This window comes from Pteropus medius, unplaced genomic scaffold (assembly GCF_902729225.1).
Source record: "Pteropus medius unplaced genomic scaffold, Ma_sr-lr_union100, whole genome shotgun sequence".
Classification (NCBI taxonomy): Eukaryota; Metazoa; Chordata; class Mammalia; order Chiroptera; family Pteropodidae; genus Pteropus; species Pteropus medius.
Window position 1 is genome coordinate 17534282 of NW_024344378.1, and position 17328 is coordinate 17551609.

A 17328-nucleotide genomic window follows, 5' to 3' on the forward strand; every position below is an offset into this window, starting at 1 on the left:
AACAGAGAGGAGAGGCCAGAAAGAGGCATATCTCAGGTATGCTTGCATTGCCCTTGCTTCTTTCAAGGGGAGAGGAGCTTGGTAGGCAAAAGGAAAGAAATTCTTCCCATCCACACCTTAGATTCTAATTCTGGCAAGAATACAGACTTCTTCATCTTACCCCTGAAGCTGTAAAGTCAAGCTCAAGAACCATTTCATTTTAACCCTGAGCAAGGGGAGAACTTTGAGAGCACCACATGAATCAGCCTTCCTTGGCACACAAAAAGGACACTGACAGTTTGAATCGAGTTTAGAGATCCATAAACCTACCCACAGTAAATTCTAACTCCTGCAAAGCTAGAAGTTAATGACAAAAATGCAAAGGCAACAGGAAGAATAATTCCCATAACCTCTCAGAGCTCAAAGACAGAACTTAAATGACTGTAAGGCATACCATTTACTGAAGGACCACCATTCTTCCAACATTTAATCAGTCATTAAACAAATATTTACCTATGGGCGAGGAACTAGGGATGAAGAGGAACTGCCTTTGTGAATCTTATGGTCTAGCAGGAAAGTCATTAAACACACAATTACAATTATTTCATCAATTACAAGTATGATGAGTGGTATGAAGAAGTCAAAGTATGGGAACATGTACCAAGAGACAAAACCTAATCAAGAGGCCCCCCTGAGGGAAAAGCATTTAAGCTAAGACCTAAAGGGTAAGTCAGAGTTGCCCTGGCAGAGAGCCTGTCCATCATGACTGAGCACTGACTATGTGCCTGGTACAGTACCAGTCATTGGGATTAGAGAGATGAATTTTCAAGTGACTTTCCTCAAAGAACTCACAGCCTGTTGGGGGTAAATAGGCTTCTATTATATCTGCTGCTGGAAAGTGATGGGGTCTCTTCATCACCATGAACTGATTAAATAGTCATTTAAAAAAATGTTCTGCTACTCAGAAGAATTCAACCAAAAACCTTTCTAATTGCAAAATGTTCTGTTGTGAGTGCAGAGGATTTCTCTAATAATTTAATAAAACAGATGAAAATGAGAAACTGTCAAATCCTGTGGAGTACCTGGGGCTTCACCAAGATAACAAGGCTTGTTGTCTGGAGATACACAAGCTCCGGGAGGAAACTCACAGCAGGCACAAAGCCTTCCAACCATACAAGAGAAAGGTTAAATGAGGAATTGCATAAAGGGAGTGAGGCAGAATATTAAACTTTGGAAACCTATAAAAAACTATTTGGTGATTAATAATATTAATAATCATCACCATGATAATGTTAATGCTAACTAAACACTCGGATAAGCCTTTATTTGAACTTAATTAACACACTCAATTCTGTGGGTAGGTACTATTATCCTCCCCATTTTATGGATGAGAAAACTAGCGATTAGAGCAAACAAGAAATTTCTGTTTATGGCAATATGGCAGACTAAATAACCTGAAACTAAAGTTCACAGAGCATTAGACATGCTGAATAAAACAACGCATTCATTTAATCACAAAATGGAGTTTACAAGTAATTTGATCCTCAAGTGTCAAAACCGAAGACTGAACTGCATGATGGAACAGTGAGTAGATACTGTGCTTTCCCTTGAGGGCTGATTTGGACAAGTGGCTGGACTCACTGAAGAAAGGGCTTGGCTTTTAATGGCCACAGGAGGATATAAGATGAGGTCCTGGGCCTGAGACTCCTCCACATAAAATCAAGGACTTAAACGAGTTACATCCCCAGTGTAAAGGAGACAATAGACAGAAATCCACCCACTGGGAAAGGAAGACCACAAGGAAACCTAACTATATCTCCTAGCCTCAGGGTGGGGGAAAAAAATGGCTACCTTGAGAATTTGTATCCATGGATCTTCCATCACAAAGGTCTGAGGTTCTAATATTCATTTACCAAGTGGTCTAGAAAGCCTCAAAGTGAGAATTTAACATAAAAAATTATCCTAAGTAAGTGATATCCCCTAGGCACCTGGCAGAAAGAAATGAGACATACCCTCAACCTGGACCATTCCCAAGTCCCATAAAGAAAGTCTTTCTGAAAATGAGTTCACAATCCAAAATCACAACACAAAAGGAAAAAGATCCACCATAAATGAAAATCAGCAATCACAATAAACAATAGGAAAGACCTCCAAGAACTTAGAATAATAGAACAATCAGATAGAGACTACAAAAAGTTTAAATTAACTGAGGACATAAAGGAAGGAATAAAAACATAAGAAAAGATCAAGACACTATTAACAATGACCAGTCACGTGTGAAAAATAATATCTAGAAAATGAAAATAAAATCACTGAAAATAAAATCTTGGTGGCTTGGTTATTAACAGACAAGTATACCTAAAGAAATATTTAGTGAACAAGGAGGTAAAGCTGAAAAATATATAACACAAGAGAAAGAGAAAAAAATATATCAAAGAGGTCAGTAGATAAGGAAAAAAGAATGAGAAAATCCAATGTACATCTAATAAGAGTTCCAGGAAGAGTGAATGGAGAAAAATAAAGGAGAGATGATTCAAAGACATAGAAATCCTCAGATTCAGAAAACAGAGTGAGTCTAAGCATAGTAAGTAAAACTAAATTCGTATTAAATGTATTGTTCTGAAACTCCAGAAAACCAAAGACAAAGAAAAGCGCTAGTAATCAAGTAGTAGAAAAGGCAGTTTACCTAAAAAGGAGGAATAATAATTAGATTGACAGCAGACTTCTCAATAGCATCACTACAAGCTAACATAAAGAATTAACATCTTCGAAGTGCAAATAGAAAACAGAATTTCAACTTAATCATTTGCAGTAAAGCCGAAATAAAATTTAAAAAAATTCAAAACAAGCAAATGAGAGTGTTAACTATTGAAAAACTTATCACTGAAAGAACTAGGAAAGAATGTACTTCAAAAGGAAGAAGCTTGCCCCTAGAAACAAGGAACTGGAGATATGAAGAAATAGAAAACAAACAACTGGTAAACATCTTAGTAAATCTAAATATTTATTGATTCTATAAAATAATAATGATAATGACTAAATCTGGGAAGACTGTGGGGGTAATTGCAGTTAAAGCTTTCTGAGTCCTCATGTCGTTTATAAGAAGAATAAAAATATTGAGCAACTTTAGGTTTGTTTACTTGATGTTAACTATGCAAGTTAAAATTTTAAGAAAATCCATTGAAATGGACCAGTACTTAGAAAAACATAACCTTCCTAGACTGAATCAAGAAGAACTGGAAAATCTAAATAGACCGATCAGCAGGATGGAAATTGAAACAATCATCAAAAACCTACCAAGTAAAAGTCTAGGACCAGATGGCTTTACCAGTGAATTCTACCAAACATTCAAAGAAGATTTAATACCTATTCTCCTCAAACTCTTCCAAAAAATCAAAGAGAAGGTAATACTTCCCAACACATTTTATGAGGCCAATATTACTCTGATACCAAAACCTGGTAAAGATAACACAAAAAAAGAAAACTGCAGAGCAATATCTCTCATGAACACAGATGCAAAAATCCTAAATAAGATACTAGCGAACCAAATACAGCAATATATTAAAAAGATTGTACACCACAATCAAGTGGGCTTCATCCCAGAAGCAAAGGGATAGTTCAACATATGCAAATCAATTAATGTGATACACTACATAAATAAATTAAAAAATAAGAATCATATCATATCATATCATATCAATAGATGCAGAAAAAGCCTTCGACAAGATACAGCATCCATTTATGATCAAAACACTTCACAGAATCAGTATAGAAGAAAAGTACCTTAACATAATAAAGGCCATATATGACAAACCCTCAGCCAACATTATACTTAATGGTAAAAACTAAAAACTTTCCCTCTAAGATCAGGAGCAAGGCAAGGCTGTCCACTATCGCCACTCTTATTCAATATAACATTGGAGGTCCTAGCGAGTGCAATCAGGCAAGAGAAAGATATAAAAGGCATCCAAATATGAAATGAAGAGGTCAAACTGTCACTCTTTGTGGATGACATGATTCTCTATATAGGAAACCCTAAAGACTCCACAAGAACACCACTAGAAACAAACAAATACAGTAAAGTCTCTGGATACAAAATCAACATTCAAAAATCCATAGTGTTCCTATACTCTAATAATGAAGCATCAGAAAAAGAAGTGGAAAAAAATAATTCCTTTTGCAATTGCAACAAAAAGAATAAAATACCTAGGAATAAATTTAATGAAACAAGTGAAGGACCTATATAACAAAAACTATAAGACCCTATTAAAAGAAATCAAAGAAGATACAAAGAAATGGAAAGATGTTCCATGTCTTTGGATTGGAAGAATCAATATTGTTAAAATGACCATATTACCTAAAGCATTATACAGATTTAATGCAATCCCCATCAAAATCTCATCCTCATTTTTTAAAGAAATAGAACAAAAAATCATCAGATTTGTACGGAAGAACAAAAGACCCCGAACTGCCAAAGCCATCCTGAGAAAAAAGAACGAGGCCAGAGGCATCACTCTGCCTGACTTAAAATTATACTACAAAGTGACAGTAATCAAAACAGCATGGTACTGGCAGCAAAACAGACACACGGACCAGTGAAACAGAATTGAGAGTCCGGAAGTAAACCTATATTTATACAGGCAAATAATTTTTGACAAAAAAGCCAAAAAAATACAGCGGAGAAAGGAAAGCCTCTTCAATAAATGGTGCTGGGAAAACTGGAAAGCCACCTGCAAAAGAATGAAACTAGACTGTTGTCTATCACCACACACCAAAATTAACTCAAAATGGATTAAGGACCTAAATATAAGACCTGAAACAAAAAAAATGCATAGAAGAAAACATAGGAACTAAACTCAAGGACCTTGGACTTAAAGAAGATTTTATGAATTTGAACTCAAAAGCAAGAGAAGTAAAAGCTAAAATAAATGAATGGGACTACATCAAACTAAAAAGCTTCTGCTCAGCAAAATAAATTGTCAACAAGGTAAAGAGACAGCTATCCGAATGGGAAAATATATTCGCAATCAACACCTCCGATAAGGGCCTAATATCCAAAATATACAAAGAACTCATACAACTCAATAACAACAAAAAAACAAAAGATCCAATCAAAAAATGAGCAGAGGACCTGAACAGACACTTCTCCCTAAAGGACAGATAAATGGCCAACAAATATATGAAAAGATACTCAGCATCACTAGCTGTTAGGGAAATGCAAATCGAAACCACAATGAGATATCATCTCACACCTGTTAGAATAGCTATAATCAACAGGACAAGTAATAACAAATGTTGGAGAGGATGCAGAGAAAAAGGAACCCTCATACACTGCCAGTGGGACTGCAAATTAGTACAACCATTATGGAAAACAGTATGAAGATTCCTCAAAAAACTAAGAATTGATCTACCATATGATCCAGCAATCCCTCTACTGGGTATTTACCCCAAAGACTTGAAAACCCATATCCAAAAAGATATTTGCACACCGATGTTCATAGCAGCATTATTTACAGTAGCCAGGACATGGAAACAACCGAAGTGTCCTACGATAGATGACTGGCTAAAGAAGCTGTGGTACATATATACAATGGAATATTACTAAGTCATAAGAAGAGATGAAATACTGCCATTTGTGACAACATGGATGGACCTCGAGATAATCATGCTAAGTGAAATAAGCCAGACAGAAAAAGTTGAAAATCATATGATATCACTTATATGTGGGATATAAACCTAAAAGCAACAAACGAACAGCACAAACAAAGACTCATGGATATGAACTATAGGCTAGTGGTTACCAGACGACTATTGACTAGTGGAGGAGGGGGAAGGTTGACGGGGTAAAGGGGCTCAAATATAGGGTTTAGGGGGAGGGTGAAGTAGGTAAAGGGGATCAATATATGGTAGCTGAAGGAAACCGGACTTTGGGTGGTAAACACGCAATAGAATATACGGATGTCAAATGATAATATACACCTGAAAATTATATAATTGTTACCCCCAATAAACTTAATTTAAAATTTTTAAAAAAAGGAAAAAAAAAGAAAATTCATTGAGAGAAAGAGAGAAAAATAAATAAATAAATAAATAAATAAATAAATAAATAAATAAATCAGGAAAGTGGGGAATAGAGAGTAGTGAAGAGAAAGAAGTAATGGGTGGAGGGGAAAACATGAGAAAATTTTAAAAACTCAACCTAATAGGAGGAACAGATTTCTTTTGAGCACTAAAAATATGAGGGTAAATATAAAAAATAGGAAGGTAGAAATAAACTTAAAAATAGACTAAATACACCAATCAAAAGATAAAGATAACAAATTGGATTTTTTTTTTTAATTATAAGGGACTCACCTAAGGGAAACAAAAGAAAAAATAAACAAATGGATTACATCAAACTAAAGTTTTTGTACAGCGAGGGAAATCACCCATAAAAAAGACAGCCTACTGAATGGGAGAAGATATTGGCCAATGATACATCTAATAAGGGATTAATATCTAAAATAGATAAGGAACTCATACAACTTAACACCAAAAAAAAATCTGATTAAAAAATGTGTGAAAGAACAGAATTTCTCCTAAGACGTACAGATGGCCAATAGACATACAAAAAGATGCTCAACATCACTAATCTTTAAAGAAATTCAAATTAAAACCACAATGAGATATCATTTCCCACTGTCAGGATGGCTATGATCAATAAATCAACACACAGGCATTGGCAAGAATGTGGAGAAAAGGGAACCCTTGTACTTTGTTGGTGGGATTATAAACTGGTACAGTCACTCTGGAAACAGTATGGCGATTCCTCAAAAAAAAAAATAGAACTACCTTATGACCCAGCAATTCCACTTCTGGATATTTATCTGAAGAAATCCAAAATATCAATTTAAAAAGATCTATGCACCCCTACGTTCATTGTGGCATTATTTACAATAGCCAAGATATGGAAGCGAGCCAAGTGACCATTGTAGATGAATGGATAAAGAAGATGTGGTACATACATACAATGGAATATTACTCAACCGTAAAAAATGAAATTTTGCCATTTGGGACAACATGGATGGACCTAGAGAGTATTATGCTAAGTGAAATAAGTCAGGCAGAGAAATACTAATACCATATGATTTTACTTCTATGTGGAATCTAAAAATAAGTGGAATCTAAAAACAAAACAGAAACAAGATTGTAGATACAGAGAACAAATTGACGGTTGCCAAATGGGAAGGGGGTTTAGGGGGATGAGAGAAAAAGGCGAAGGGATTAAGTACAAATTGGCAGTTATAAAAATAATCATGGTGATGTAAAATACAACATAGGGAATATAGTCAATAATATTGTTCTAACTACAGATGGTGTCAGATGGGTACTAGAGTTATCAGGATGATCACTTCATAAGTTTATATTTAAGGGGAAAAAAAAAAAAAGGAAAGAAGAAATAAAGAAAAAGACAAAAAAGAAAGACACCTAAAATAGAAGGACACGTAAAGTTTAAAAATATTAAAAAGTTATGCAAAAAAACTTCTGGGTTATAGTACTATCAGACAATTTTGTAAGTAAAAGCATTAAGTATTAAGAAGGCTTCTTGCATAACATTATAGGAACAATTCACTAGGAAGAAATAAAAATCATAACCTTTTACTCAACTTATGAACATAATCTAAAATGTACTTAAAGCAAAAAAGAAAGAAAGAAAGAAAAAATGACGGGACTACAAGAAGAAACAGACAAATCTTCAAACTTTTTTCAATAATTAGGCAGATTAAAAAAATCAGGAAAGATATAGATTTGGACAATACAGTTAGCAAGGTTGGTCTGATGAATAGACCTCTGAATCTGGAACATTTAGAGAGAACATACTTTACAAGCACGCAGGCATCAGATACAAAAACTGACCACTTAGTCACAAAGCAAGTCTCAAAAAATTCCAAAGAATCGATGCAGTCCAGACCATGATGCAAAAAAGAGTGAGAAATCATTAACAAAAAATAATTTAAATGTATATATTTTTGGAATTTAAAGTGGTACTTTTAATTACCGTAGGAGAAATAGTGGATATTTTTTTAAGGCTTAGTCAAAAGAGAAATGATTCTGAAAACAGGAAATATTTAGAATAAAACAAAAATGAAAATACCGCATTACAAAACCTATGGTAAGGAACTAAAGAAATTTTTAAAGAACATTTTATAGCTGTAGATGCTTACATTAGAAAGGCAGACTGAACATTAATGAGCTGAGCATCAATCTTAAGGTAGGAAAAATAAAAGAAACCAAAAGGAAAGAAATAATAAAGTTAGAGAAGTTGAACAAATATGATACAAACTTACAATCGAGAGGTTTGGCAAAACACAAAATTTGGTTCTTTTTAAAACTAACAGGAGAGGCAGGGTGATGAAGTGGTAGAAAGCGTGGGCTCTGGAACTGACAGCCGAGTCCCCATCCTGCCACTTGCCAGCTGCATGGTCCTAGGCACGTGACTTGTGGCTGGCATTGGCAGAGCCACAGCTCAAACCCTGGACTGCCAGACTCCAGTGCCCATGCACTAACTGGTTATCCTTAGAACAGGACATCCAAGTTGTGTGCTCTGGATTATCTTCCTCCCATGATGAAACTGGATGTTATTAACAGATGGAGTAACTGAGATTTGGAAAATTTATGTAATTCTTCCCAAGTTGTGAAATATAAAGTATTGGAGCTGATTCAAGACCAGGTCTTTCTGACTCCGAAGCTGGCCCTCTTAACCATTATGTTCTTCTATAAGACAAGAGGAACATCCCTGTTGGCCACTCAGCATAGCGATGCTCTGGAAAGCTACTTGCTGTTTAGCCAACATCAGGGAAGGAGTCTTTTCTAAGGCAGAATGTAAAGCGAAGGGGCAAATGCCCCTCGCTCATAGACAGAAGATCCTACTCTTACTAATGGTAACCCAGTGGCCGAGATCATTTATGTGCTTCAGAATGAGAAATAATAAGAATAATTACCAATGTTTAGACACTTAACAATGTGCCAAGCATAATGCTAACCTCTTTCGGTCCTCACAACATCTCTTTTCACAGGTTCTATTATTACCCCATAATGCAGATGAAGAACCTCAGGTGCAGAGAAGTTAACCTCACACAGCTACAAATTGGCAGAGGCAGAATTCCAGCCCAGGCCATCTAACACCGGAATTTACATTCTTTACCACACTAAACTCCTGGGACCTGACTTCCTCAACCATTGATTGGGGATGACAACACCCACCCTCTGAACTGTGAAGAGGAACTGAGACAAGGTCGCTAAAGCCATCAGCACAGAATCCGGCATAATGATGATAATAGTGATGATGGTGATGACAACTTGCAAAGATATAGGCCTAAAAGGATGTTACCATTCCTGATTGCTCCAGAATAATTCACTGCATAAAGTCCTCAAAAAGAAATCTTTCCTTCTATTTCACTCTCACAAATCTTCAAGAGGACATATTGTGCTCTTTGTAAAAGCTAATTTTCAAAATCAAAATCATGGCATTTCATATTATGTGAAGACATGAAGAAAAGTATTTAAAAGAATCTGACAGATAAAACTATAGAGATATGGGGGTGGGATAGGGGAGCAGCTCACACTACCCAATGTAGTAAGCCTAGCCTTGAACTCATTTTCCAGAATTCTTGAAATATCAGTGATGGCAGCATAAAAGACCAATTAATCAGGTTGTTTGTTCTCTGTGTGTGAGTCACTGTTGCCATCTACAGTTGAAAATCGGGTATGCAACACTGCCAAATAGTTCTAGAAAACAGGGTCCTGGAGATGGTAGTCCTAAGACAATACACTTGTTCAATGAGTACAGAAAATGAAAATGCTACCTGAAGGAGCAGCTCTTTCTCAACCACCTCTTCCGTCTTGCTGATGAGACGCTTCTGCAGGGTGTGAATTTTCTGTATCAGCTCAAAGGTACTGGGGTCACTGGCCTGTTCAAGGGGAACAAAATAAAGTGGCTGAGCTATCGTCGGTTTCAAAGCACTGAGATCCCTATGCAAAATAATTATTGTTTTATTAAAATATACTGCAAACGTGCAGACCCAGTACAGAGAGAATTGGAACCAAAAGAAAAGTGTAACAGATGGAATGGTCATCAAAACGAAATGTTTGCCTGATGTCTTATCTATTGGTTCTAGTTAGCCAATAAATAGAAAATGAATATGTTTATTCCACCAGGAGAAATAATACTAATAACAACAGCAACAATAATAGCTACTGTGCATGATATCTGATTCTTTGCCACCATGCTAAGTGCTTTTTATATATTATCCAATTTTAGCCACACGACAGCCCTATGAGATAGCATCAGCCACAGATAAGACAACTGAGGCTCAGAGGATTAAGTCTGCCTGCACTAGTAAGGATCAGAGCTGGATTCCAGTCCAGATATGCCAGGTTCGAAAGCCTGTGGTTCTTAATTACTATGCTCTGAAGCTTCCACTACCATCACTTTATTTCCGTAGGAATGAGACAGGGTTCCCTAATTCATTCAGCCCCACGATTCTCCTTTGATAATTGTCAACAAGAAGATGCATTACAGCCTATGATGGGGAAGGTTTCCAGGACGTGGACTTCTGCTAATAATTGGCAGCAGAACATGACAATGGATTTAGTTCTCAAACAGTGTTATCAATCCATGGAACTTTGATATTTCTTCAATAGCTATCTGTGTACAATTCAAACAAAATCTCCACTTATAAATTGATAGCCTGTCGGTAGACTTTAAGCCAAAGCCTCACTTCCAACTGTACTGACATTTTGAATTAATCCAGTAGCTAATTTTCAACTGCCTCCCAAAGTCTTTATTTCCTAGCTTTTTAAATAGAAATTGACATGGAATTGGAAACTTTAAAGATCTGCTTGAAAACACATGTAATAAACTAATGTGACAATAAATGGATTTAAAATCTTCAGCTCTTCTTCCCCAGACTCATCCGTATTATTGTTACTTTGTAAACTACACCCCTCTTGGCATTTAAAGAGGAATAGAGGAGGGTCCAAAAGGGGGGGGGGAAGATATTCTATTAATTTTGCTTTTGCTTAAGAAATACTAAGCAGTGCCAACTGATATCCATATATTGGGACTAGATCTGGCACACATTTACTTGGCAAGACTAGATGTTGTTAAAATTCAGGCCTCATGTTTATATAATAATTTATAATGCATTATCCTTAATGTTTTCTTCATTAAAAAAAATAAAATAAAAATGGAAAACAAAAACCTACTTGGTTGATTTTCTCCCTTGCCCTGCTTTTTCTTGTATCACATACTTATATTCTCCCAATACTCTGATGGTTCATTTAGTTGAAGCCCCGTTTGGCACCCACATTGCTGGCTACAACTAGAAGAGATGGCCATCATAAAATAAAATATGAGGTCTACAGGCAGACCTCAGAGATACTGTAGGTTCGGTTCCAGACAACCATAATAAAGCCAGTATTGCAATAAATCAAGCACATTGCAATCTTTTTGCTGGTGGAAGGTCTTGCCTTCAGCTTGTAAAAAAAAAAGAAAAAAATGCAACACCTGTTGAAGTACAATAAAGCAAAAGGCAATAAAACAGGGTACACCTGTATTCATCACCGGGCGGTAGGACTTCGGTTGTATTGCCCAGATCCTAAAAGAAAGCGTTTGCCTAACACAATGCTGGTCCTTCAAAAAGAGGGCAAGTTCACAGAAGCCATATTTCCTGCATGAAATAAAAGGATATAAAGACCAACCGAAAGATGGTCAAAGATGCTGGTGGCCAGTGTAGCTAAAAGCAATTAACAATCCAAGACTAACAGGCAGCCGCAGGATAGCTGGTTGATCGAAAACTACTTAAAGTAGAAAAACAAATGTCAATCAGTGAGGCCAGTTCACAGCTTTCACTGGGTCAGCTTCAAGTAGAAAGGGTTTCGTCCAAGATGCTTTAAATGAAAGCCAAGTGAACCATCTGGTTCTAGGAACTCAGTTTACATTTGATTTGGCCTTACATTTAACCTGACAATTTGCATAGCATTAAACGAAGCCATGCTTCTCATTGTGCTTTAGGGAGGAAGCCATGTGGGGTAGAAGAAGAGATGTGCGGGGGAGAGGAAGGCTCCGCTGGAGGTTACCTCAAGCTTCCTCCACCTGTGCACGTTCATGGGGTTCTCCAGTTCTTCCTCCAGGGCTCGGCATCGTGTTCTCTCCTTCAGGAATTCTCTTTGCATGTGAAAAAGCTCCTGCCTGAATAAGACACACTTCCTTTCGCAAAACAATTCTCCACCCTTTTGAATATCTTATCTTTATGTGGTTACATACATCTTATATAAAAAGTTGGAATTAAAGAGACTCCTGTGAACACTAGTACCAGCCTCCTAATCTGGGCCAAACACAGATGATATCAATTCTTGCAGAGCTCAACAATCGGCCTTAGCTTTTTTGTTTGTTTGGTTTAAGTGCCAGAACTTCAGAATCATGGTTCTGGATACCCAAGGAATTTAGAAGTATATGGAAAGAAGAGAGAAGCAGCGAATTAGGAGGATTTCGATATACTTTTTAATGCTTCTAAATGTCTCTATGATAGCAGTGAGAGAACAGGCTACAGTCCACCACAAGGTGTGGAACCTGACTGCAAGACAGCGAGGCTCAGGTGATCACCTGACACCAGTTAGTCAGTGCATGGCCAACCTGACAGTAGGTCGGAAATCACCTGGGGAGCTTTGACAACACCTTTGCCCTGACCCAGTCCCCAGAGGGATTCTGCTTTAAGTGGTCTTACATGTGGCTCAGATTTTGTAAGTTCTAAAGTCCTATTGGTAATTTCTAATGTATAGCCAGGATTGAGAAACCCTGAGTTAGGGCCGATATTTCATCTCATGTTCCACAACTACACAGATGGCTGAAAAAGTGCTGAAGACCTAGCTCTGGCTCAAGCATATTTCTAAAATCTTCAGGAATCTCTAGTTAGTTAGTAGGTGATGTGCTACAGCCATCCACAGTACCCTGTCAGCTGGCTGCCACCCTACTGAACAGGACGCTTTGTTGGTGGGGACAGGAGGAGGGGAACATCGAGTGGGGTGGGGCAGAGAAGAGGTAAGCACTGGCACTGACACAGGCAATAGGATGGATAATAAGGAATTACTTGTCCTCATCTTCTGTGGGTATGCAGATTACTAATACTAAGCCATCTCTTTTACTTAATTGCGTCATTTAAACCAATAATACAACTTCCCCTCATTAGCAAGACAAACCATTAGAATTAACTGCATGATGTTCACTCAACAGGGAGCTCAGAACGAGCTGCTTAGAATTAAAAGCATATTTTTAACACTTCTATTTTCTAGAGTGTCATCAGAAGAAGAGGGGAAGAGTATTAGCTACCATTATTGACGGCTTATTTTGTACTAGACTGTGGGAGGCACATTACGTTTATTTTTTGGGTTTAATTTTAACTACAAGTCCAAAGCTCAGAGAAGTTAAGTGATGTGCCCAAGTTTGCACAGCTTGTAAGTGGCAAGGCTGAGACTGGAATTCATGCCTGCTTGCCTCCGATATCTTTATTAAGTTGACTTCCCATTGAAAAGAAAAATAAAATCTATTATCTACAAACCAGCAATATTGGCTAAGAATGGGTAGAATTTGGCCCTTTGTGTATGTAATAAAAATAACTCATGGCTGGCAAGTTTAGTAATGGTCTCAGAGATCATTCAATAGCTACTTAGAATGAAACCATTTGTCTCCAAGATGCCAATGATGGTATTTCTAGGTAGTAAACTTATGAGTGATTTTTCTAATCCCTTCTTTATACTTTTTCTGCATTTCCCACATTTTCTACAATGAATTTATATTACTTTCATCATCTGAAATACAAGCAACTCTTAGAAAAAAAGAATATCGATCTGTATTTAATGGAGGCAACTTCCCTTGCTATTCCTGAACATAATCACTGAATCTCAATATCAAAACTATCTTCTGATTCAATTAATTTAAGAAGGAGATCCAAACTGTGTCCTTGTCCCAAGGTCATCAAGGATACTGTTCATCTACAGGTCTTTGGGGAATAAGGATAGTTATTGAGTAAACACCAGACCTATGTGGTTTCCTGCAAGTGTCTATATAAAACACTGTGATGTTTTCCCAAAGGGAAAGTACATCTTATATAATATGTAAAATGTAAAGCAAGAAGGCGACACACTAAGCTAAAGTGAAAGCTGCAGAAGATAAATCAAGAGTTGAGATATAAAATTTGTCTGCCTTCTAAGGAAACAGAGTTTTCAAATAGTGATAAAATTAAATTATCCCCCTCTTCATTCTGTATATAACTCCAAGAAAAAGATGTGCAAATGTTACCAGGATTAAATTTAAATATTGATGCTCCATCTCGTTCATACTGCCTTATTAAAGATATTCTAAAGAGCTCATTGGGGGACATTTTTTTCTGAATTGTAAGTGTTTTGTGTTCTGTGATTTAATTTGAAACTTCTTTTGTAAAACCCAGAATAAAGTTTTTAAAAATCTTTTTGCACCTGCTGATATTCCTCTGAAAGGAAACGAGTTCATTTTTTGTGATATAGACTAGGCGGAATACAGATTCTGAATTATGAAAAAGTTGTTCTCATTATTTGCTAATAATTTCTACATATAAAAAGTTATTTTATATAAGTCGATAAAGACTTTCAATTGCCAACAAAAGGAACACAAGGTCATTTCAAGAGCTCCCCACAGACTACCCCGTCCTCAGTTCTGAGGGGTTTTCTATTACCTGAGTTCCTCGACATTAGCCACGCTCCTGGCGAGAATCCCCTTTTCCCGGCGAAGCTTCTTGATCTCAAGCTTGAGGATTCTCATGTCCTCCACCCTCTGGTTGTACTGGCTCTCGCCTTTATTCAGCACAGACTGTTGGATCTTGATCTTCTCATACAGCAAAGCCAACTCATCATTGCGCCGAACAAGCTGTGACCCAAGGATATCTCTCTCGCTGATGACCTAGAAAGGTAGGGAAGGACATGGTCACCAGGGGACGTTATCACTTTTCATTATGGCAGCAGCATTCATTCAGTCAGTGAATATTTAGCCAAAGCCCACATGTGCTAGGCACCCAGTGGGTGGGGGATTGGAAAAAGCCTGCTGGACAATCGACACCGGACTCCTCTCATGAGTGTTTACAGTCTTGTTGGAAAGAGAAAAAGTACAACAAATAATCCATAATAATAATAATCCAATAATCCTCGGTCCATAGGTGTTTGGTTGTTTTTTTCCAACCCATTATTTTATAAATGCTTAAATTTGAATGACTTTATGGTGGGTTAGCTTTTACCAAGTTCCACCATTCCTTACTGTCTTATACTGGCCAACTTCTCTCTCTCTGTTCAACCTGCCAGATCTCTGAAAGCATATTCTCTAACCCCCAAATTATGTAATTATTAATTGCAATTATATTATACTAGAATAGACCTTGTTTTTTTTTGTTGGTCACTATATCTCCAGTGGCTAGAGGAGTGACTGACACATAATAAGTGCTCACAAAAATGACCTGAATAAATGAATGAATACTTCATAATTAATCAACAGAAGATGAGACTTTGCTGCTGTTCTTCCAATAGACTGAATGGAAGAGCTTAGAGAAGAATGAAGATTCGCGAGGAGTTGAATCAGTTATATCTGCTAATGAGGTCTGTAGGTCTGGTGAGGAAGTGCTCCTACCTGGTCTAATTCCTTCTTCTGTCTCAGCCTCTCCCCATCAGCCTCAGCAATAATTCGAAGGAGTTTTCTCTCTTCAGCTTCTTGCTTTTCAATGAAGTGTTTGGTCTCCAGGGCTTGTTGTCTCAGCTTCTGCAGCTCAGCCTGACAAAGAGTGAAAGATGTGAATAAATTTCACTCTGTAACAGCACAAACCAAGACTGCAGGGCCCAGTCAGAGTCACACACACACACACACACACACACACACACACACCACACACACACACTGTAAAGAAACAGCAATGCACATTAAGGTGATGATGTTTATTCTATGAGTTGTGCCCTTGAGGGATTTCTATCATTTTTCTACATATGTGTAGCAGGAGCTTCATTGGTATTCAACAGCACTTCTCTTACTGACTAAACCTGGGGAGAAATTCACAAAGAATTGTGCGGAGGAGTATGTGGGGGTGAGCACGAGTGTGGGAAGTCTTTCTGTACCAGCTCCTGTAATGGTTCTAATACCACCAACATATCAACTGCAGAGAGAAAGCCCATTTTAAGCAAAAATTAAATTAATAAAGATAACAACCAAGTGTCTGTTTTCTAAAACATCTTGATGGAACAGAAGCAATGTAATGGTATAAAAAGATATAGAGAGATATATAGACCCTACTCCTAAGACGCTTCCAATCTAGATGAGAAGATAAGATATATAAGCATTATAGAAATATTAACAAGTCCAGGCAATAATGTTTCCGTATCTTTATTATCGCACAGACAGTGAGTTGATGTTACAGGAGGTGAGAGGACTAGAGTTGTCAGGGAGGCTTCCTGGGAGAGCTCAGATCTTGAAGCTCTTGAGGTTACATGGAAGTCCTAAGAGTGATGGGAAAAGGGGACTATGGACTGGAGTTTTCAAAAGGAAAACTCCTCTGATCAAAGGATACATTCACTGCATATCCACAAGTCTATTTGTGACCTATACTATCCTAGGCATGATATTAGGTATTTCGCATAGCTACGCTTAGCCCCATTTTATAAATACATTTACAGAGACAAAGAAACACAAATTAACTCACCCGAAGTCACACAGCTAGTAAGTAGCAGACTTCAGATTTCAACCTAGATCTTTTTATTCTGAAGCTTGTGTTCCCTCTATTATCACCATGTAATAGTTCCAAATACAGAGGATGCGACGCACAAGACACGAGGGATTCCCTAGCCATTGTAGAGGACAAATATAACCAACCATACTACGGTGTGGAAATGCTATCTACAGTGTGAAAAGGGACATAGGGAGTACCCAGGAATGAGTTCCTATTTCTGCTTAGGGTTTAGACAGAAAAACAAGTCAGGGCCTTGAGAGTTGACAGAAATTTCTAAAGTGGACAAGGATGTGTTCGGAAGAAAGCAGCCAACAGTCAGGCTTGTGTGAACCATGACATGCACACTATAAAGTACATGATGTGTTCACCAGAGAGCAAAGCATCCCACGTGGCCGGATGACAGTGTTAGGAACAGCAGGAGCCAAGCCTGGTAAAATAGCTGAGCCCGCCTGGGAAGGGCTTTGAAGGCCACACACTGTAGAGAGTAGGCAGTGGGGAGCCACAGAGTTATGTATATTAAAAAAGAAAGATTATGTCTTTGAGCGGTTCCATGCGAACATGGGTAGGACAG

At 37.4% G+C, this 17328-nt stretch overlaps 1 protein-coding gene across 1 annotated transcript in view; it reads right to left on the minus strand.

The window, feature by feature from the left end:
* Positions 1–17328, minus strand: part of CFAP58 (cilia and flagella associated protein 58) — an 87235-nt gene that overhangs the window by 34722 nt on the left and 35185 nt on the right. The window contains exons 12-15 of the mRNA XM_039871264.1: positions 15671–15811; positions 14730–14953; positions 12100–12211; positions 9825–9929 (exon numbers count right to left, since the gene is read on the minus strand). Coding sequence (XP_039727198.1) covers positions 9825–9929; positions 12100–12211; positions 14730–14953; positions 15671–15811 — 582 coding nt within the window. The remainder of the gene's footprint in view (positions 1–9824; positions 9930–12099; positions 12212–14729; positions 14954–15670; positions 15812–17328) is intronic.